We start from the raw sequence: 23,605 nt of genomic DNA on the forward strand, positions 1-23,605 counted from the left end.
ATAGACAAATTCTTAGAAAGGTATAACCTTCCAAGACTGAACCAAGAATAGAAAATATGAACAGACCAATCACAAGGAATAAAATTGAAACTCTGATTAAAAATCTTCCAACAAACAAAAGTCCAGGACCAGACGGCTTAACAGGTGAATTCTATTAAACATTTAGAGAAGAGCTAACACCCATTCTTCTCAAACTCTTCCAAAAAATTGCAGAGGAAGGAACACTCCCAAACTCATTCTATGAGGCCACCATCACCCTGATATCAAATCAGACACAGATACTACAAAAAAGGAAAATTACAGACCAATGTCACTGATGAATACAGATGCAGCGTTCCTCAACAAAATACTAGCAAACAGAATCCAACAGCACATTAAAAGGATCATACACCATGATCAAGTGAGATTTATCCAAGGGATGGAAGGATTCTTCAAATACGCAAATCAATCAATGTGCTACACCATATTAACAAACTGAAGAATAAAAACCATATGATCATCTCAATAGATGCAGAAAAAGCTTTTGACAAAATTCAACACCCATTTATGATAAAAACACTCAAGAAAGTGGGCACAGAGGGAACCTACCTCAATATAATAAAGGCCATATATGACAAAACCCACAGCAAACAACATTCTCAATGGTGAAAAACTGAAAGCATTTCCTCTAAGATCAGGAACAAGACAAGGTTGCCCACTCTCACCACTATTATTCAACATTGTTTTGGAAGTCCTAGCCATGGCAATCAGAGAAGAAAAAGACATAAAAGGAATATAAATTGGAAATGAACAAGTAGAACTGTCACTGTTTGCAGATGACATGATATTATACATACAGAATCCTAAAGATGCCACCAGAAAACTACTAGAGCTAATCAATGAATTTGGTAAAGTAGCTGGATACAAAAGTAATGCACAGAAATCTCTTGCATTCCTATACACTAATGATGAAAAATCTGAAAGAGAAATTAAGGAAACACTCCCATTTACCACTGCAACAAAAAGAATAAGATACCTAGGAATACACCTACCTAGGGAGGCAAAAGACCTGTATGCAGAAAACTATAAGACACTGATGAAATAAATTAAAGATAATACCAACAGATGGAGAGATATACCATGTTCTTGGATTGGAAGAATCAATACTGTGAAAATGACTATACTACCCAAAGCAACTACAGATTCAATGCAATCCCTATCAAATTACCAATGGCATCTTTTATGGAACTAGAACAAAACATCTTAAAATTTGTATGGAGACACAAAAGACCGTGAATAGCCAAAGCAGTCTTGAGGGAAAAAACAGGAGCTGGAGGAATCAGACTCCCTGACTTCAGACTATACTATAAAGCTACAGTCATCAAGACAATATGGTACTGGCACAAAAACAGAAACACAGATCAATGGAACAAGATAGAAAGCCCAGAGATAAACCCATGCACCTATGGTCAACTAATCTATGACAAAGGAAGCAAGGATATACAATGCAGAAAAGACAGTCTCTTCAATAAGTGGTGCTGGGAAAACTGGACAGCTACATGTAAAAGAGTGAAATTAGAACACTCTCTAACACCATACACAAAAATAAACTCAAAATGGATTAGAGACCTAAATGTAGGGCCAGACACTATAAAACTCTTAGAGGAAAACATAGGAAGAACACTCTTTGTCATAAATCACAGCAAGATCTTTTTTGATCCACCTCCTAGAGTAATGGAAATAAAAACAAAAATAATGAAACAAATGGGACCTAATGAAACTTCAAAGCTTTTGCACAGCAAAGGAAACCATAAACAAGACGAAAAGACAGCCCTCAGAATGGGAGAAGATATTTGCAAACGAATCAATGGGCAAAGGATTAATCTCCAAAATATATAAACAGCTCATGCAGCTCAATATTAAAAAAAACAAACAACCCAATCCAAAATTGGGCAGAAGACCTAAATGGACATTTCTCCAAAGAAGACATACAGATGGCCAAGAAGCACATGAAAAGCTGCTCAACATCACTAATTATTAGAGAAATGCAAATCAAAACTACAATGAGGTATCACCTCACACCAGTTAGAATGGGCATCATCAGAAAATCTACAAACAACAAATGCTGGAGAGGATGTGGAGAAAAGGGAACGCTCTTGCACTGTTGGTGGGAATGTAAATTGATACAGCCACAATGGAGAACAGTATGGAGGTTCGTTAAAAAACTAAAAATAGAATTACCATATGATCCAGCAATCCCACTACTGGGCATATACCCAGAGAAAACCATAATTCAAAAAGACACGTGCTATATGGACTCTAAAGGAAAAAAATGTCATGAGGAGGTTAGTGGTAGGACGGGAATAAAACACAGGCTCACTCGAGCATGGACTTGAGGATATGGGGAGGGGGAGGGGTGGGCTGTGACGAAGTGGGGGAGTGGCAGGGACATATATACACTATCAAATGTAAATTAGATAGCTGGTGGGAAGCTGCTGCATAGCACAGGGAGATCACCTCTGTGCTGTGTGACCACCTGGGGGGGTGGGATAAGGAGGGTGGGAGAGAGGGTGATAAAAAAAAAAAAAAAAAAAAAAAAAAGACACGTGCACCCCAAAGCTCCTTGCAGTACTATTTACAATAGCCAGGTCATGGAAGCAACCTAAGTGTCCATCAACAGATGAATGGATAAAGAAGATGTGGTACATATATACAATGGAATATTACTCAGCCATAAGAAGGAAAGAAATTGGGTCATTTGTTGAGACGTGGATGGATCCAGCGACTGTCATACAGAGTGAAGTAAGTCAGAAAGAGAAAAAAAATATCGTATATTAACACATATATGTGGAATCTAGAGAAACAGTACACATGAACCGGTTTGCAGGGCAGAAATTGAGACACAGATTTAGAGAACAAACGTATGGACACCAAGTGGGGAAAGCGGCAGGATGGTGTCGGTGGTGGTGTGATGAATTGGGCGATTGGGATTGGCATGTATACACTGATGTGTATAAAACTGATGAGTAAGAAGAAATTTTTTAAAAAGAATGATTAGATATCCAAATTTTGGACAAAGTTTGGATGAGACACAATTGGCCTATTCATGTAAATAACTTGACATAAAAGATGGCTCTTCATGCAATGGCTGAAAGAAATCAGTTTTTAAAAAGGTACAAAAAAATGGTACTCTCATCTTGTTTGTGGTGATAATAAACACCAGTATTAGTAATTAAAAAAAAAAAAAAAGATAGTGTCACTATGATACCCTGGTGCTACAACAGCTACCTTGTGAGGATAAAGAGAAATGCAGAAAGAATTTCATTGATGCACATACTGACTTCAGTGGACAGCTCCACTAATACCAACAGCCACCAACATTTTAACCTCTTGTTATATCAGAAAAATAAGCCCCCTATTTGCTTAAGCCACTATTGTGTTTTGTTACTTATTGCTTAAAGTATTCCTGATACAATTTATAGAAGTCTTTATGAAAATTTTTAAATGTTTTACAGTTTAAATTGGTTTAATTCCAAACTGTTTTGTAAAAGACACTCCATTATCTGAAAGCAAATCATCTTACCTCATTCTTCCATAGGTGATACTGTAGTGCAAATGCAGTGAAGTCTCTTGGAACACAGAAAAACTTGCATTCTGAAGCGGAGCCATGAGAAGCATTCTTGACTTGTTCAAAGTTTTTATTAATCAATTCCAGAATCAAAGGATCAATAAGGAACACAGGTACATTTTGACTGGATGTTAGCATAATAAACTTTTTAACTGTGCGCTGTTTGAGAGGAAAAGAATCCCCTTAATTCTTCTAAACCAATACAATAATCTATCTTATTAAATTTTTATTCATTAATTTCATAAGGATATCTAGACTGCTTACTCAGTAGATTGCATGCTTATTATTTTGCTAAAAAAATAAAACCCACAAATAAATAATACATTGTCCCTGTTCTCAAGAAGTACAGTCTACTGAGGAAGACGAACAAATATTTACAATACAACGTAAGATACGCTATAGTAAAAATATATGCAACATATTATAAAGTACAAAACAATAGCTACTAATTAACTGTACATCAAAAGGATAACAAAATCTTCATAGAGGAAGCAGTATCTGAAATGAGAACTTTAGTCTTACAAATTATTCCCTTGGTAGTAGCTAAATCTTTTCAAGCAAAAGTGGGACAGGAAATACCAGCCTTTTCAGTTTTTAAAAATCAGTCATGTCAACCTTTCTGAAACCAAAAATCAGTTGTATGTGCCACTTTTCTTCATATTTGAAATAGTGCTTAATAATCTTGCCAGTCAAAAGACAAACTAAAATACATCACCTGCCTGACCATTCCTATCTACAGTTTGATTTTCTAATAATATTGTAATATTTAAAAATATAATTCTGTTGAGCAGTAAGCAAAACACCCTACTGAAAAAAAAATTTCAAAATTAGAATTGAAACAACAATTCCAGTTAGGAGTAAATAATACCTAAGAGTAGTCAAGTTAAATAGAATAACTGAAATACATTATTGCTTAAAAGCCTACTTTAGTGAAAGCAATAATGATTTCAAAGGGACGTATGCCATCAAAAAAAGATGTTTCGGGCTTCCCTGGTGGCGCAGTGGTTGAGAATCCGCCTGCCGATGCAGGAGACACGGGTTCGTGCCCTGGTCCGGGAGGATCCCACATGCCGCGGAGCGGCTGGGCCCGTGAGCCATGGCCGCTGGGCCTGTGCGTCCGGAGCCTGTGCTCCGCAACGGGAGAGGCCACGGCGGTGAGAGGCCCGCATACCGCAAAAAAAAAAAAAAAAAAAAAAAAAAAAAAAAGATGTTTCAGGGAATTAAGGATAAATTCTTATTTACAAAATCTGAGGAAACTTATAAAAACATATACAAGATAAGTAAATAGATTAGAGTATCAAGAATTATAAAAATTTAAAAAATGAGATAAAGGCAGGAATCAGTCTCTTATCCTTTGTTTTTATTGTAGAGTATTATGCAAATACCAAGGATATAATAATCTCTATTCTAGAGGAGTCTATTATTTCTTAGTGGGAAAGCCAACTAAGTAAAAAGTTAGAATAAACAATTATGCCCCAAAATTCAATAACAGATGAAATGGACAAATTTCTTTAAAAACATGTTTAAGAAAACTACCACAAGGTTAAACAGGAAATCTGACTTGCCCTATAACTATTAACAAAATTGAATTTGTTATGTAATTAAAAAAAAAAAAACCTGCCATCAAAACAACAAGAAGAAAAAACTCTAGACTCAGATGTTTCACTGGTGAATTCTATCAAAGTTTTAAGAAGAAATAACACCAGTGTACAAAAACTCTTTCAGAAAACTAAGCAGGAGGAAATCCTTCCTAATTCATTTTATGAGGCCAGTGTAATCCTAATAGCAAAACGTGACAAAGACATTACAAAAAAAGAAAATTATACACCACCATCCCTGATGAACACAGATGCAATAATACTTAACAAGATACTAAAAAATCAATTCCTGTAGTTTTTTAAAAGAGGACCAAAAAAAAAAAGGAAATATCATGACCAAGTAGGGTTTAACCCAGGAATGAAAGGCAGCATTTGAAAATCAATCAATAAAATTCACCATATCAGGGGCTTCCCTGGTGGCGCAGTGGTTGAGAGTCCGCCTGCCGATGCAGGGGACGCGGGTTCGTGCCCCGGCCCGGGAGGATCCCACGTGCCGCGGAGCGGCTGGGCCCGTGAGCCATGGCTGCTGAGCCTGCGCGCCCGGAACCTGTGCTCCAAAAAGGGAGAGGCCACAGCAGTGAGAGGCCCGCGTACCGCAAAAAAAAAAAAAAAAAAAAAATCACCATATCAAAAGAATAAAGGGGAAAAACTATGATAATTTCAACATAAAAAAATATTTGACAAAATTCAATATCTGTTTATGATTAAAACCTCTTAGCAAATCAGGAATACAACACTTGTTGAATGTGATAAAGATTATGAACAGAAAGTCTATTACTGAATTGTAGTTCTTCATTTATCCTTGATACCAATCTTTCATCAGATACATGTTTTGCAAATATTTTATAATCTGTGGCATTAGCTATTCATTTTCTTAATGGTGGCTTTTGATGAGCACAAGTTTTAAATTTTGAGAATCTAATTTATCAAAATTTTTTCTTTCATGGCTATTACTTTCTGTGCTTTACACTAGGAGAATGAAAGAGGAAGAAAGGGTTTTGGAAGAAAGATGATGAGAGGACAGATACTAGTACATATAAGGTGCTTAATAAATGTTTGTTGAATGAATCTCTTTCAGCTTGATGAACACACAGCTTCATTATGATTATTAATATAAATATAGATTAGGGCAGGGTCAAGGAGAGATTCTACAACTCACCTTCTAAACATGCCTTCCAGGTTGTTATCAATGCAACCTGATAACAATTTATTAATTAAGAATTAATTAATTCTTAATCAACATGACTATTATCATCTGACCTTCAGTAATTCAACTTGTTTACAAGAAAGAAAAACGTCTTGTTGAGAAAAGGATACAATGAGACTGTAACAGTCCATTCTTCTACAAGGGCTTGGCAGGACATGTTCTTAGTGAAAGGCTAGTTCCTAATAATCATCATATTTTCTCTTCTAAGCCCCTCAAATTATCTGTTTAATAACTAATTCTAGGATTTTATCAGGGTTCAGTATCACATCTATTGATCACACTTCACTTTTTTGTTCCTTCTAAAATATTAGAACAAAAGTATTTTAGTACTACTTCTCCCTTCCCTATGACTTTGCAAATATTATACAGAGTGATTTTTAGTACCATGCAATGTAATTAACAAAGAGAACTCACTGAATGTAGTAAGCTGCTCCGTAATTTTTTGCTCATTTATCTTGGAAGTCAACCCTTTTAAAACAATCTGTTATTTTCTCCCACCTCAAGGGTCATTCCCTGAATGAAAAAGATAGGGCTTCCATTTCCCCTCAGACTACCCTAAGTTCACAAAGCAAAACTGCTACTTTTAATAAATTAAAAGTTTACATTGATACTTCTAGACCTGATAGTTGAGGAGCTTGATACAGGATATCCCAGACTTTACTTTTCAAACAATAGTTCAAATCCAATTGGTATCAGCAATGACCTAAAATTATCACTACTTTATAGCTGCTTGGTGATTTGAAAACTCACTTCTAATCTAAAGCCTCTCATGTCTCTCGTTAAAGAGAAGCCAAATATTGAAGTGTATCCACAAGAAATAACTAGTCATATCCAATATGTATGCTAACAGGATAAATGTAATTTTTTAGCATTGTTTTTCATTCTAAATTTGATTAGAAAAAAGTAAGAAAATATATTTTATAAACTTTATAAATGTACAGGCTGTGAAACAGAGATTTATTGTACATATTGCTAGTTTCCTTATCTTAAAAAGAAAACATGGGATTCCCTGGTGGTCCAGTGGTTAGGACTCTGTGCTTCCACTGCTGGGGGGCCCAGGTTCAATACCTGGTTGGGGAACTAAGATCCCATAAGCCCTGCAGCACAGCCAAAAAAAAAGAAAACATGTTGAATAGATTTTTACTCCTAAACTCCTGTTTACTAGGTAAATTTACTAGGTAAATAGGTACTCCTATTTACCTTTATTCTTGGTTCAATTCTGATTCACATATTTATCCACTTGGGGAAGCACCACAGCTCAGTGAATGAGGATTTTGGAGGCAAGCAGTTAGAATCTGGACTCAGCCACTTATTAGCCAACCAACCTTAATCTTTCTAAGTGAATTGAGGATAAACATATGTACTGACTTCTTAAAGTCTGCATGACGACTAAATGAGATACTGAGTGTAAAGCACTTGGCACAGGGTCTGCCTCTTCCTTTCTATCACCTACTACCTGTTTTCACAAAGCTAGCTATTATCATTGTCATCATTCAATAAATACTTATTAAGTATATAAATGAATGAATTAACTGAACATGGCAATTGAGGAATTTCTTGATTATCATACATACCCACTGTGTGCCATCAAATCCAATTCGGCTTCCTTTGGATTTTGATAAACCAGCTCCATTCTAGGAAGATTAAAAAAAAGTTGTAGTAAATTCAAAGCCCAGCTTGCAACATTACATTTATGGTAGGTATGATTCAACCTATATAACTGGTTCATAATCATTAAAAAGCATTATCTAGGGCTCCCCTGGTGGCGCAGTGGTTGAGAGTCTGCCTGCCGATGCAGGGGACACAGGTTCGTGCCCCAGTCCAGGAAGATCCCACATGCCGCAGAGCGGCTAGGCCTGTGAGCCATGGCCACTGAGCCTGCGCGTCTGGAGCCTGTGCTCCGCAACGGGAGAGGTCACAACAGTGAGAGGCCCACGTACAGAAAAAAAAAAAAAAAAAGCATTCTCTAAATACCTATTTTCATACAGTCATGAGCTAAGAATTCTACAATTACATAATACAACTACCCAAGACGGAAAACACTGACAGATTGCTATAATTTTTATTTTTTTTATTTTTTATTTTTGCTATAATTTAATTAAGTGCCATCACTTAATTAAATAAATATGGTCAATATCTCTGAACCAATTAATTTCCATCAATGAATAGTAACTCCTTGCTATCTCTTTAGAATTAGTTTATCCATTCAGCTCCATATCCCTAACTTCAGCTTACCTCCCCACACTGAGTTAGTGTTTGCAGACCTTGGCAAAGTGATAAGAAAGTATGATAATAATTATTGAGCAGCTCCTAAGTGTACTTCCACATATGAATTATGTATTCTCATCTATCTCGCATAACTATCCTGCAAAGTAGGCATTATTATTTCTGTTCCACAGAGAGCTCCAATGCCCACACTTTTCATAACATACATCATACTTGCAAATGTTGAGTTATTTTTTAAAGAATATTTTTTAAAACATTCAGGTCTAGAGAATCAGAAGGAAAAAAGCATTATCAGTTTTTCATCTGCTAATCACCAAAACACTTTGAAAGTCACAGGAGAAAGAATGTCTGATGGTCTAGAGACAAGAGGAAGAATGTTTCAAGCTCAAAGAAGTTTCTTATGCCTTGAATGTGTTCTTTTATCTGTTAGATGGAAGGATTTTGAAAAACAGTAAGAGTAAGCTCACCCTGAAAATGAAGTGTGCTCCAAGTTCCTAAACAGGAGACTCAATTCCCCATTAAACTGTAAACTCAAGGGCAGGGACGAAATCCAATCTACCTTTGTATCACCAGTATCTAGCATAGTGCTTGACAACTACTAAAATGCTTAATAACAGTTTGCTAATTGGAGGGAAGGAAGGAAGAAAGATATACTGAGTGTTTAAGGTAGAACCAGAACTGGTCTCTCCTCACAAGCTCTGCAACTTAAACAATAACATTTTAACACCAAGGAATATTTCTCTAGGATTCAGCAAGAGCACCCCTGGTTATATGTCCGAAGAAAATGAAAACACTTATTCAAAAAGATACATACATCCCAATGTTCATAGCAGCATTACTTACAATAGCCAAGATTTGGAAGCAACCTAAGTGCCCATCAACAGATGAATGGAAAAAGATGATATGGTGCATACACACACACACACACACACACAGGAATACTACTCAGCCATAAAAAGGAAATCCTGCCATTTGCAATATGGATGAACCTAGAGGATATTATGCTTAGCGAAATAAGTCAGACAGAGAAAGTCGAATACCATATGATATCATTTATATGTGGAATCTAAAAAATAATGAATAAATACGACAAAACATAAACAGACTCATAAAGAACAAACTAGTGGTTAGCAGCGGAGAGAGGGAAGTGGGGAGGGGCAAGATATAGGTAGAGGATTAAGAAGCACAAACTACTACGTATAAAATAAATGAGTTATGAATTGTACAGCACAGGGAAATATTGCCAATATTTTATAACAACTTTAAATGGAGTATAATCTATAAAAATATTGAATCACTACGTTGTACACCTGAAACAAATATAATACTGTAAATCAACTATATTTGAATAATAAATTAATTTTTTAAAAAGAAAATATACCAAGGATATTTACAAAACAACATCAGAGGCAGCTTTGAGATCCTCATCCTTGAGAAAAGACTGCAAATTCTATAATATAGCCACTTGTTGCTCACCATAGCCCTACATTAGTAGATAAGACTAAATTTCTGAATTGTTTAATTTGTTTTCTCTGTTGGATCACTCCCATCAGTATACAAATATGATATTATTTCTCCTATCTTAAATAATTAAAACAAAAAACCCGTCTTGACTTCTCTTTTCCCAACTAACAATTTTCTGTCCCCCTTTACAGCAAAACTCTTCATGGGTAGTCTGTTCTCACTCCCTCCAATTTCTCTCCTGTCATGTACTCACTTGAGCTTAAGTTCACTCTGCCAAGTATTCAACTTCACCAGTAACCTCCATATTGCGAAATCCAATGGTCAACTATGAGTTCTTGTCTTATTTGATCTATCAAGAATTATTTATCACCTCTGCCTCACCTAAACACTTCATTCACTTGGGTCTCAGGATCCCCATACTTCTGGTTTCCTGCTATTTCTCTCCAACTACTCCTTGGTCCCATTTGCTACTTCTTCTCAGCTCCCTGACATGTTGGAGGGTCCCAAAGCTCAGACCATGAGATTTTTCTCCTTCTCTTTTTACTCTATGTTTACTTCCTTGGTAACTCATCCACTCATAGCTTTAAATACAATCTATATGCTTACAACTCCCAATTTATATTCCCAACCACATCAGTCCTTTGTACTCCAGACTTATATATTCAAATGTCTATTCACCTTAACTTGGATGTCAGATAGGCATCTCAAACTTAGTATGTACAAAAGAACTCCTGATCTTCACCATTCCTCAAACTTGTTTCCTCTAGTCTTTCCCATCTCGTTAAACAGCAACTTCTCCCTTCCAATTATCTAGGTCAAAAATACTAGCGTTGGGGCTTCCCTCATGGCGCAGTGGTTAAGAATCCACCTGTCAATGCAGAGGACACGGGTTCGATCTCTGGCCCGGGAAGATCCCACAGGCCGCAGAGCAACTAAGCCCGTGCACCACAACTACTGAACCTGCGCTCTAGAGCCTGCGAGCCACAGCTTCTGAGCCCGCGTGCCACAACTACTGAAGCCCACGTGCCTAGAGCCCGTGCTCTGCGACAAGAGAAGCCACAACAATGAGAAGCCTGCGCACCACAAAGAAGAGTAGTCCCCCACTCACCACAACTAGAGAAGGCCCACGCACAGCAACAGAATCCCAACACAGCCACACACACACACAAAAAAAAAAACCTAGCACTATCCCTGACTCTTTTCTTTCATACCCCACATCTAGCCCATCAACAAATCCTGATAACTCTATTTTCCATTTCTCACAAACTCCACCACTAGCTCCTGTGTCCAAGCCATCATCATCTCATGTAAATTACTAGAAAACCTTCTAACTGGTCTTTTTCAGCCCTTGCCCCTACAATCTGTTCTCAACAGAGCATCTGCACTACTTCTTTTTATTAAAAAATGTCAGATCGTGTCACATTTCAGCTCAAAACCTTCCTAGAATCCCCAATCTCAATCAGAATAAAAGCCAAAGCCTTTATAATGGCTTACAAGGCCATAAAAAATATAGAACTCTCTGACCTTACCTACTATTCTCCTCTCTCACTCCTCTACAGCCACAGTGATCTCTCTGCTGTTTTCAAAACTATCAGGCAAGTTCCTGCCTCAGGACCTTTGTGCTTCCTTTGGTCTCTACTTAGTGTACTCCTCTTCTAAACATACACATAGCTCATTCCCTTTACATAGGCTGTTTCCTCTCTTTGCAATGGCCCCCCCATCCTTCTTTACATGAAGAACTCCTACTCATCCTATAAGACCAACCCAAAATATTATTTTATCCATGAAATATTTAATCATAACCTTCCCAAAGAGGTTATTCAGCAGTTCCTCATTCCCTGAAAACCTTGCACTTATCTAAGCTCAAAGGGTCAAGGATAGGGACATAAGAGGATCCAGTTTTATAGAGCTTGAAGATTATACAATTTTGGTGGTCCTTTTTCAGAAAAAAAATGCAAAAAATTATCTATTGCAAACTCTACAAAAATACACAGTTTTGTAATATATTCCTAAGGCTCCTCCAAGAGCCTTGGAAGTGAGGGGAGCTGCAGTTTAAATTTCATTATCTTAATGGTTAATCCACCCTGGAAGGAACAGTTAATGGTACGCAGTGGCTACAACTTTGCTGTATAGGAGGAATGCAGTCACTATCAACCAATGACCCTACAAATGGAGAACCAAGAGAATAAATAACCTGGCCTCTTTCCTCCTGGTCTCCAGTCTTCAGCTAATGCTTCCCATTGGCTGAACCCAAATGGAAAACAAAGAGCAAGGGAGCTCAGCTAATGTAGTCCACAGAGGTCAGCCTCCCAAGGCACAGAGTATGGCGAGGAGAGGACCTGGAGAGGCAAACAGAGACTAACCACTGCACCATGGTAAGAAGTTGGAATCTTATTCCATAGGTATTTTATGTAGAGAATAACTCGATCAGATCTGTATTTAAGAAAAATAACTCTGACGGCTGTTATTTTTGCCAGAAGAGCATTACAAAGGGTAGAGATAAAGAAGAGTTCTTAAGCTATAAGTAGTAAAGTAGGCAGAACAGTGTTTTATGATATGTGATTTGAAGAATAACATATCATATTGATGTCATTTGTTTATATGTCTCTCCATATCTTTTCCCCTTTCCCCTTTAACCCCAAACTCCCCCAATTTGTGGGTTCCTAGGCAGCAAGGACTGCACTTGATTCATCATTTTGTCTCATAGCCTAGTAGTGTGCTTAGCACATAGTAAACCCTCAACAAATACCTGACAAATGAATGACTGAATGTTCTAAAAGAAAAGTCATACGGTAAAAGTCAAGGGGTTAAAAATGTCTAAAGATATTCTGAAACACTACCTATGAGATATTTGTGTTGAAAACTTAAGTGAAATGAATAAATGAATGGAGAGATAGAATCAGATCCCAAAAAGGATTGGTAGAAACAGTGGTGGCTACTAAACTCCACTGATAAATGAATCAAATTAAGATATGCCACCAAAGAAAAAGCATTCAGGAAACAGAAGTAAAGGTTTAAATGATCCTGTCATTTTTTAAAGATAGTAGCCAACAATCAGTTTCTTACAGACACCAAAAAACAATTCTTAATTCAGCATGATAATTAATCATGCCTATTGGACCTAATGGTAATACTTTAAAGAAATTTTTTTAAGTCTTCAATAACTGGTGGGAAAGCTACGTTTATTAATAATCAAAGCTGCTTGGCCAGAAACTTATACAGCCTAAAGTCTGGGAATAAACGAAAAAAAAATTTTAATATCCTTTAATTCTAATGAAAGAAATTCTTTCACATTTCTCCTGGATAATGGCAGGAGTGGCGGGGGTGGGGGGCAAGGGGGAACAGTAGCATTTATCAAAGTTTACCATACTCGATCAGACTATCAGGCATGATATTCTTTCTCAGCAGTGACCTAGACATTAGCCTTCAGAACAAAACGGAACTAGCCAGAAGTCAAAGAAGATCTAAGAAAAATCATGCTTCAGTAACTGACCCACTGAAAACACTTCAAAAACCTGTTATGCATGAACTAAATGGTTATAAGATTAATTTCCATTTCTAATAATGGATTATGAAATTGTTCACTGTGAATGACTACTGCCAAATTTGAAATCCAAATTCCCCTTTCAACTCCCTCCCCTGCCTTCTAACCAAACACACACAGGTTACTAAATATAATGCAAAGAACGATATCCCAGAACAGAACACTGTAAGTGGCCTAGTTAATAAGAATAACTGATTACTACAGGCAGGGGTGCAGCTTACGGTTGTAAGTCAAGAACATCATTAAGGTTTGGTTCACTCAGTGCTTTACACAAACATGGTTCATTGGCTTTGTCTTCTTTCCACTGAGGCATCAATATTTTATGACTTTCAATTCGGATGCAGAACTCCTTAAAGCTATCTCATTTCATATCTTCTTATCAATGTTATAGTATTTTGTTTGAACATACTTGTATTTACAAGTTGGAATAGCCCTATGAGTGAAGACACAAGCTTTAGGAACTGAACTTAGCAATCTTTTTTAAAAAAAGTATTCTTTTATTTATCTTATTTTTTATTTTTATTTTTTTAAAATTATTGGCCACGTTGGGTCTTCATTGCTGTGCACGGGCTTTCTCCAGTTGCAGCGAGCGGGGGCTACTCTTTCATTGCAGTGCATGGGCTTCTCACTGTGGTGGCTTCTCTTGTGCAGCACGGGCTCTAGGTGTGCTGGCTTCAGTAGTTGTGGCACACGGGCTCAGTAGTTGTGGCTCATGGGCTATAGAGCACAGGCTCAGCCAAACAAGTGAATGAGGGTTCAAACTCAGGAATATCTAGGCTCAAAACTCAAGAATTACTGCTGTTACCACTTCTATCAAATTCTGAGTTCCTTGAGATTAGGACCTGTGTTCTATTTATCTCTGTATTCCTACCAAGTGCCCTTTATGTAACACATAGTCAAGAAATACAGACTGAATGAGCAACACAGAATCATAATCACACTATCCTGTTAGACACAGTAAAAAACAATGAACAACTGACATTCTCTAGAGGGTGCTAGGTCTCTAGCACCTAGTCCTTCCCTTTGAAGGCCTGGAAGAGTTTGTATTTCAAAGACTTGGATGGTTGTTATGGAATCTGAAGAGTGAACTCTATCCATCAATGGAATTTTACCAGACCCAACAGATATAATCTGTTAGTTCCTATCTTCAATGCTATCAGATAACTGGATTATTCAGACCTCATTTAGGAGGTCACTGAAAGACTAAACTTGCATAACCAGCTAGGGTCAAAAGGAATTCCATGGTGAGGCTCAAGAAATAGATAGACAGAAGTAGCCTTCCTTAACTCCAAGAAAGCAAATAGCCCTTCTTCCCTAACCAATGATAGATATTGTATTTCTCTTTATTGAAGAGCCTGTAAAACTCTGTGGTCCTAAACATTTACTACACTAGATATGGGTTGGGGACCAAAGATAAAACCCATTTTTCATCCCTGCCCTAGTTCTAATACATAATCTCAAGGGTCTCTCTAAATCATCGCAAAGTTCAAGGATGACCTAGAATCAAGGTTTTTATGTTGATGATGCTGACCTATTATTTAGTATTGATCAAGGCTACTATTATGTACTCTTTTGCCAAATCAAACAAATTTGATTGAACTAAAAATCATTTTCATGTGAACTTTCTTTATTTATCTAAGATTATCCCCCCAAAAATATTGTTCACTGAACAAATGAGGAATACAATTCAGATACGATCAATAAACAAAGTTCACAAAATTCTGGGTTCTCCTCCTATGTCAGGAGAATCTGTATTAGACTACTGAGGATGCATCTGTAGTTCCCTAAAGTCTGTATGTAAGTAAAATCTTGAAGTTTAATAAAAAAACAAAAGTTAAAAGTTTTTCCACAACAAAACTAAAAAAGTTTTAAAAGTTGGTAGCTTCAGCAGTTAGTCTAACCCTATTTTTAAATAAAGCTTTTTTTTTTCCTGTTAGTATAGAGGAACTACTTGTGTTCCTTACAGAGTATCTTACCTTCACATTAATAATATATAGGAAACATTTATCGTCCCATTAGCATCTGTTCCCAATTAAATTATAAATATAGAGAGGAAAGAGATCACTTCCCAATCACTGTTTATCACCTTAGCAAAATGCCCAACACATGATTTTTAAATAAAAGTTTCTGAATTAATGAGTAAGTTTTAAAATTCCATCTTAAAGAATGCAAAATTACTTGGCTAGGAAAAGTTTAATATAATTTCCATAGTCTTCAATAAAATAAAAATAACCTTTGGTATTTAGAACTTAGATATTATAATTTCTACCTATTATTAAAATTAAACATAAAAAACAAGAACTCTACTACAGATAATGCAAATTTCACAAATTTAATAGTATATAAAGGTTAACTGAACTTTATTTAATTTAATGCTTTATTTTGTTCAAAATATTCTATTTTGTTTAAAGAATATGGCACTTATTACTAAAACAGTTTGTATGACATGGACTCAATACAACAAATACTATTTTTCATTATAAAATTGAAGATAATAATAATAAAAATAATAGCTAATATGTACCGATCTCTTTCTATGTGACTTGTACTGTTCCAAATGCTTCATGTGTATTAATTCATGTAAGTTTCACAAGTCTCATAGGTGGTACTGTTACTGTCCCAATTCCATAGATGAGGAAGTAGAGGTCAAGTAACAGAAGTCAAGTAATTTACCCAAGATCCCACAGCTAATAAGCAGGATAGATGAGATTTAATCCTAGGCTGGAGATCATGCTCTTAACAACTATGCCACATTGCTTCCCATGGAAGAAGGTCAAGACAGGAGTTATTTACATGAATTTAACATATAATTAAGGTGGGATTTTTAAATTAATGAAGTCATTCAATAAGTGACATTGGGACAGCTGATTAACCATTTGGGTCAAACTGTAAATTAAACATCTAACTCATACCTCATACTAAAATAAATTATATTTTGTATAAAAATTTAAACATAAAATAGTATCTGATGAAAATATAGGTGAATATTTCCATAATCTTGGGCTACTTATGACATAAAAAACAGATGCTCTAAGGGAGAAAGATCTTGATACCTGTCTACCTAGAAATTAAATAGAACACTAGTGTATTAAGGGGGTACATCGTGAATATAAAGGTAAAAGGCAAATTAATAAACTGGGGAAGATATTTGAAATATATATGGTAAACTCTTTTAATATCCTTAAAACTATAGGGCTTCCCTGGTGGCACAGTGGTTGAGAGTCCGCCTGCCGATGCAAGGGACACAGGTTCGTGCCCCGGTCCGGGAAGATCTTACATGCCGCGGAGCGGCTGGGCCCGTGAGCCATGGCCGCTGAGCCTGAGCGTCCGGAGCCTGTGCTCCGCAACGGGAGAGGCCACAACAGTGAGAAGTCCGCGTACCAAAAAAAAAAAAAAAAAAAAAAAAAAAGCCCAAAAAAAAAACTATAAAGAACAGCTACAGAAAAAGACAACAACATCAGAAAAATATGCAGATAGGAATAAAAAGAAATTATAATAAAGAAATAAAAAGAACCAAAAAGCATATGGAAAGATGTTTAACTTCATTAGAAAGAAATGGCCTCTAATGGAGTTTAATATCTCTTGGCTCTTGAACATCAAAAATACCAGAAATATGAAGAACAAGGGCTCTTGGGGTAGACTCCTCAGGTTTAAATTCTATCTCCCTCACTTAATAATTGTGTGACACTGGACAAATTTAGTAAGTTTCTCTAAACCTCAGTTTTTTCCGCTGGGAAAATGAGGACAACAGGATCTACTCAATCTGTTGTTATAAGAATTAAATATATGTAAAGTGCTTAGCATAATGCCTAGCCTATAAGCACACCAAAAAACGTAAACTGCTATGGCAGACACAATAGGTAAGTTGACCTAACACTCACTCCCAAACCCCTTCTCCTTTGTGATCTCTATTATTAAGTCTGGAAAACCTAACTAACAACAGCAGTAACACTAATAGTAAAATCTTGCTTTCCCAGATTTTCTTACAGCTGGGAATCTGCTGGCCATGTCACAAAAGAAGAAGCCTCCTAGAATGCACTGTTTCCTCCTCCAGCCTGTACTGTAGCACCAAGGAAACATCAAGAGAATTTTGGGAGCTCTGGACTGAAAGGTATAAAGGACAAATAACCCTCTATTTGTTTAAGCTACTATTAGCCAAAAGCATGACACGGATGCCGTAATTATTGTTACTGTTGTTATTATTCCCATATTTGGAAAGGGTATAGGAAATCAGGCACACTACTTATCTTTAGGAAAGGTGACTTTGCAATATGTAACAAAATCTAGAATGTACATCTTAGACCCAGAAATTCCACTCTAGGACTTTATCCTAAGAAGATAATCAGCAAAGTGTTGAAGATGAAACACAAAGACATTCACTGAATCAACAGCCAAGACAGCTGGTAGCCTCAGTACTTGTCAATTATTTTAAAAAGAATATAGCCTGGAAAGAATGGAGTTAGGTACACCTGTCAGGCCTGCATGTTAGAAACTGGGTAATTGGGGTAAGTTATCTAACATCTCTGTCAGAGTTTTGGTTTTCATATTTGTAAAATGAGGTCTAGGAACCTCATGTAATAATGCTGCATAATAAACCTCTCTCAGTCTTAAAGGCTTAAGCATTTGTTTTCTCCCTCATAGATGTATGAGTCATCTGGGAAGCTATGTTTGGTCTGCTCCATACATCTAATTCAGGTCTCAGGCTGGAGGTCAGCATCTACCCAGGGCACACTCTTCTCCGGCAGGTCAGGGGAGCACAAAGGGCAAGTCACATCATACGATCCCATTTGAAATCTCTGCAAATGTCTATAACATTCCACAAGCCAAAGTCAGTCTCATGGTCAAGCTTAACTAGGGCAGGGAAGTATCATCCCCTTTGGGAGGGAAAGGGAAGTAACTGGTTCTGAAGAATAGTTCTAACTATCAAATGACGATACAAACAAAAAACATAATTCCCCCCCAAAATGTTTTTAGGGTTAAATTAAGCACAGACAGTATCTAGCACAATTCTCAATAATGGTAGCTATTATTATAATTAACCCCAGTGGGAGTGTTTGACAACTTTCCACAATTCAGCAATACCTTCTCAACTTTGGAATTTCTTATCTGGACTTCTGTATGATCTTCAGAAGCGACCAGATTCCAAATTATTGTCTCTACATCTTTATACCTATAGATTTATAATAAAGGTAAGTTATAACACTACACTTCCCTGTTAGACACTATATTAAAATATACTCCATAAAATATACTCTGTACTAAAATAAACTAATTATAATATTTTATCTTTCCAATGAGTGATGATCTGTTTGGAAAAATAACAATTTTCACATAACTCTATCAGAAAATTTCAACATCACTGAAACTTGGCACCTCTGACTTTTAGCGTGTTATTACAATAACATTTAACTGTAATTTTGAATTGCTTGCCACACTCACGAGGATGAAAATCTCAAAGAACTATTTCTGCAAGGATTTTAAAAACTGTGATTAATTTTATGTACTGCAAAAGGGAAGTAAGTTAGGAAAATATACAGCTAAAATGAAGTCTAATAATGAGAAAGGAGGAAAAAAATTACCTTTGCTGATAAATAGTGCTTGTAGTAGTACAACTGAAACAGCAGAAATGCAGAACTTGTCAAAGTTAAAAGCGCCAAAATCACGTTCTTATTGATCCTACTCATTAGTCTGCGGTGCTCACTTGGTTGTCTTTTGAAAGTAACCCAGTTGGTTTCATCTTTTTGGGTAAGAAGATAATCTTGTTTTCTGTGAACAAAAAGATATTTCTAAAGAGACAAAAACCTGTATTTAATTTTCCCCTTTATTAACCAAGAAAAAGTTATCTAAAGTTCAACAGAACCTTCTTTGATTTGGTAATTTCCTATCCTAAAGAAATAATCAGATATGAGACCACACTTGACAGAACAAAAAAGTTTACCATAGCATTCTTTACAGTTGCAAATAACAAAAAACATAAATGGCATAGCTATAAAAACAGACCAAAAGAGACTAGGGGGCTTCTCCCCCAGGGTTTCTGATTCAATAGAACTGGGGTGAGCCCTCTGAATTTGCATTTCTAATGAGTTCCCAGGCGATGCTGATGCTGCTGAACATACTAAGAACCACTTCCATAGAAAAAAATAAAGTTTTTGGTCAAGGAACATCATCTGTATAATAGCTCTGTCTTTTATTATGTAGGATGTGGTCAGTTTTTATAAATATACATTTTCAGTTTTCTGCAAGTGTAAAAAAAGCCATGATAAAAATTTTTGTTCTTTCATTTTTGGTCCCATCTGACTATTTCTTCAGAACAAGAAATTTAATATAGTTCTACTTCTTCTTACCTCCTCTCCACTGTTTGATTTTGGTCAAACATATTAAATTCAGTTCTTCAAATGTTTATTGTTATTCCTTTAAATATACTAACACCTCTATTACTTGATGTCTAAACTTTGTATGTCTTTAGTTCTCCAGCTAAAAAATAAGAGACAATCTACCTTCTGCATCTCTCCTCTTTCAATCCTGACTTTTATTAGTTTACTTTGCTATCGTTCTATCGCATTCTGCAATACAAATCTCACAGTTTTAGTCTTATTCCTACTATATTCCCTGCCAATCCTTTTACTGTATCATCTCTGTTCAGCTAGTGGAAGGCTGGTATTCATCTTCTCCTTAGGACTTGTGGGCACTATTTACCTTGAGTTCCTGCATTGTTCAAAAACGGCTGCCGGGCTTCCCTGGTGGAGCAGTGGTTAAGAATCCACCTGCCAGTGCAGGGGACACGGGTTCGAGCCCTGGTCCAGGAAGATTCCACATGCTGTGGATCAACTAAGCCCATGTGCCAAAACTACTGAGCCTGCACTCTAGAGCCCGTGAGCCACAACTACTGAGCCCGTGCACCTAGAGCCTGTGCTCTGCAACAAGAGAAGCCACTGCAATGAGAAGCCCGCACACCACAAGGAAGAGTATCCCCCCACTGGTCGCAACTAGAGAAATCCCCTGCACAGCAATGAAGACTCAACAGAGCCAACAATAAATAAATAAATAAATTTATGAAAAAGCAACAAAAAAACGGGTTTCAACTAATAGTTTGGCTTTGAGATCACACTTTCTTTCCTCTGATGACTTATAGAATTTGTACCACTGTCCTGCGATGCTAAATACTCCCTTGACAATACCTGATCCTTTCCCTACCACTCCCCTATAGATAAGCTGATCTTTTTAATGGGATAAGCAAAGAACACATTCCTTATCTTTGCAATCCAATTTTTTAAAAACTAGGTTATGTAATGATGTTAATGACTGTATATTACTTTTTCTTCATTATGTGCACTTTCAATCTGTAGAATCAAGATTTCTTTCTCTGCGGCAAGTTTTCTTAAGTTATATGTTCGAATACTTTTCTGTTCTAATGTTCTCTATTTCTAGAACTACAATTAAGCATTTCTTTCATCTCCTTTCACTCTCATTTCACTTTGCTCAACTTTCAAAAGCCTGTCATGTCCCTTACTGAGTTTTCAACAGTGTTAATTCTCCCTTTTGCTTCTTATGTGGCATGTTTTTTTTTTTTTTTTTTAATAAGGGACCACTCCTTAATGTTCCCATTGACTCTTTATTTATCTATTTATTTTTATTTTTGGCTGCGTTGGGTCTTTGTTGCTGAGTGCGGGCTTTCTCTAGTTGCAGCAAGCGGGGGCTACTCTTCATTGCAGTGCATGGACTTCTCATTGTGGTGGCTTCTCTTGTTGCAGAGCACAGGCTCTAGGCATGCAGGCTTCAGTAGTTGTGGCACATGGGCTCAGCAGCTGTGGCTCGTGGGCTCCAGAGCACAGGCTCAGTAGTTGTGGTGCACGGGCTTAGTTGCTCCACAACATGTGGGATCTTCCCAGACCAGGGCTTGAACCCATGTCGCCTGCAATGGCAGGCGGATTCTTCTTTTTTTTTTTTTTTTTTTTTTTCGGTGGTACGTAGGCCTCTCACTGTTGTGGCCTCTCCCGTTGTGGAGCACAGGCTCCAGACGCGCAGGCTCAGCGGCCATGGCTCACGGGCCCAGCCACTCCGCGGCATGTGGGATCTTCCCGGACCGGGGCACGAACCTGTGTCCCCTGCATCGGCAGGCGGATTCTCAACCACTGCGCCACCAGGGAAGCCCGCAGGCGGATTCTTAACCCACTGTGCCACAAGGGAAGTCCTGGCCTTTTTTTTCTGATTTTATTTTTCTTTCTTTTCTTTCTTGAGTTCTGCCAAATTATTACTCACCATTTACTGTTGTCTTACTATTTCTTCCTAGCCAATGAACTTTCTCTATTACTTTAAAGAAGTGATTGTCTCCTTAAATTTGTTAGGCCAATACAGTTTTCTCATGGGTTCTTTGCCACTTGTTTTTCTGTTTCTTTTCGCTTTTCTTCTTGTAACATTTTGTGTAGATGCTGTTGCTAATTTCTTTTTTATTATTATTAATCTTTGAATGACATGAACTCCACTCAGGCCAACTATTTGCAAGAGGATTGTGGAAGGAAGAAACAAGGCTGTGTTCTGGACTAGAAGGTAGTCTCTTTAGTATACAAGAAAGCTCTTTATGCTACAGGGTGTTCTGCGCATGTGTGTGCGTGAGAGAGACAGAGGGAATGTATGTGAGAACAAGCAAGAGAAAGTTGTTTAGCCATTACTTCTTGCATCACCAAGAGAGTGCTTCCTGCAAAGATTGAGTATCTGTGTGCTTTCTCATTTGCTCTTCCTTTCCTGCTAGTTCATGTTGCCAAACATTCCAAGGAAGCTTCTCCCACTGCTTTTCTATGCATACTGACACCACTGTAAACAGAAGATCTATTTCTCGTTGCTCTGACAGTTCTACCTGAGATCTCTTTCTGCTTACATTTGACAAATATTTCTCAAATATTTCAATTTGGGGTACAGGACTCTAGTCCCATCAAAGATGTAATTACAGTTGACCTTTGAACAATGCAGGGGTTGGGGTACCAACCCTCTACACAGTTAAAAATCTGCATATAACGTATAGTTGGCCCTCCATATACATACGTGGTTCCTCTGTATCTGCAGTTCCTTCATAGATGCGGTTTTGCATCTGTGGATTCAACCACCCAGGGGTCATATAGTACTGCAGTATTTACTATTTAAAAAAATCTACATACAGCAGTTCAAACTCATGTTGTTCAAGAGTCAACTGTACATCTCTGTCTCTCATTCTCCTTGCTGTTTCAGGGTAATTTCAGATAGAAGAAGGCACAAATGTCTTTACTCTGTCATCTTTAAATCAGAAGTCTTAGAGTTTTAAAACAATCCAAACGAGCTTCCAGTGTGGAAGCCTATATAAAGCAAACACTACATGATATTATATAAAGTCAACAAACTACTTAAGAGAAATATCACCAGTGACGTGAGTAATCTACTTGATTTACAGATAATGCATAAAGCAAAGATAACTGAATAAATCACGATCATGTTCTATCTCCTAAAACTGTAAAAACTAGCAACATAAAACAATATTGATGATGGTATTAGTTTTGCTGTCAGCTAAACCTTGCTAAAATAAAACAGTCAAATATGTACTCTGATAAGGACAGCTCACAAGATAACAAAAAGAATATCCTGGGGCTTCCCTGGTGGCGCAGTGGTTGAGAGCCTGCCTGCCGATGCAGGGGACACAGGTTCGTGCCCTGGTCTGGGAAGATTCCACATGCTGCAGAGCGGCTAGACCCGTGAGCCATGGCTGCTGAGCCTGCGCGTCCGGAGCCTGTGCTCCGCAACGGGAGAGGCCACAACAGTGAGAGGCCCGCGTAACGCAAAAAAAAAAAAAAAAAAAAAAGAATATCCTTCATTTTCAGTATTTCAGCTCAGTTTCTTGTAGTTGTAGTAAATAGTGCATCAACGTATTGTACACTGATTCCTAGTGAAATGTAAAGCAGCATTTGGAGTGTGCTACATAGTCCAGCCTTTTC

The 23,605-nt window shown here is 37.2% G+C and overlaps 1 protein-coding gene across 8 annotated transcripts in view; it reads right to left on the bottom strand.

Annotated features, from left to right (window-relative positions):
- Window positions 1–23,605, bottom strand: part of FKTN (fukutin) — an 88,457-nt gene that overhangs the window by 58,094 nt on the left and 6,758 nt on the right. For 6 of the 8 annotated variants that reach the window (XM_067041021.1, XM_067041022.1, XM_067041024.1 and 3 more), the window contains exons 2-4: window positions 19,226–19,412; window positions 7,987–8,046; window positions 3,563–3,766 (exon numbers count right to left, since the gene is read on the bottom strand). In XM_067041021.1, the coding sequence (XP_066897122.1) occupies window positions 3,563–3,766; window positions 7,987–8,046; window positions 19,226–19,330 (369 nt within the window). In that variant the 5' untranslated portion in view covers window positions 19,331–19,412. Of the gene's footprint in view, window positions 1–3,562; window positions 3,767–7,986; window positions 8,047–13,867; window positions 13,930–19,225; window positions 19,413–23,605 lie in introns of those variants that run through there. The other 2 variants (XM_067041025.1, XM_067041027.1) reach the window with 2 other exon arrangements.

Source organism: Kogia breviceps, chromosome 8 (genome assembly GCF_026419965.1).
Source record: "Kogia breviceps isolate mKogBre1 chromosome 8, mKogBre1 haplotype 1, whole genome shotgun sequence".
NCBI lineage: Eukaryota > Metazoa > Chordata > Mammalia > Artiodactyla > Physeteridae > Kogia > Kogia breviceps.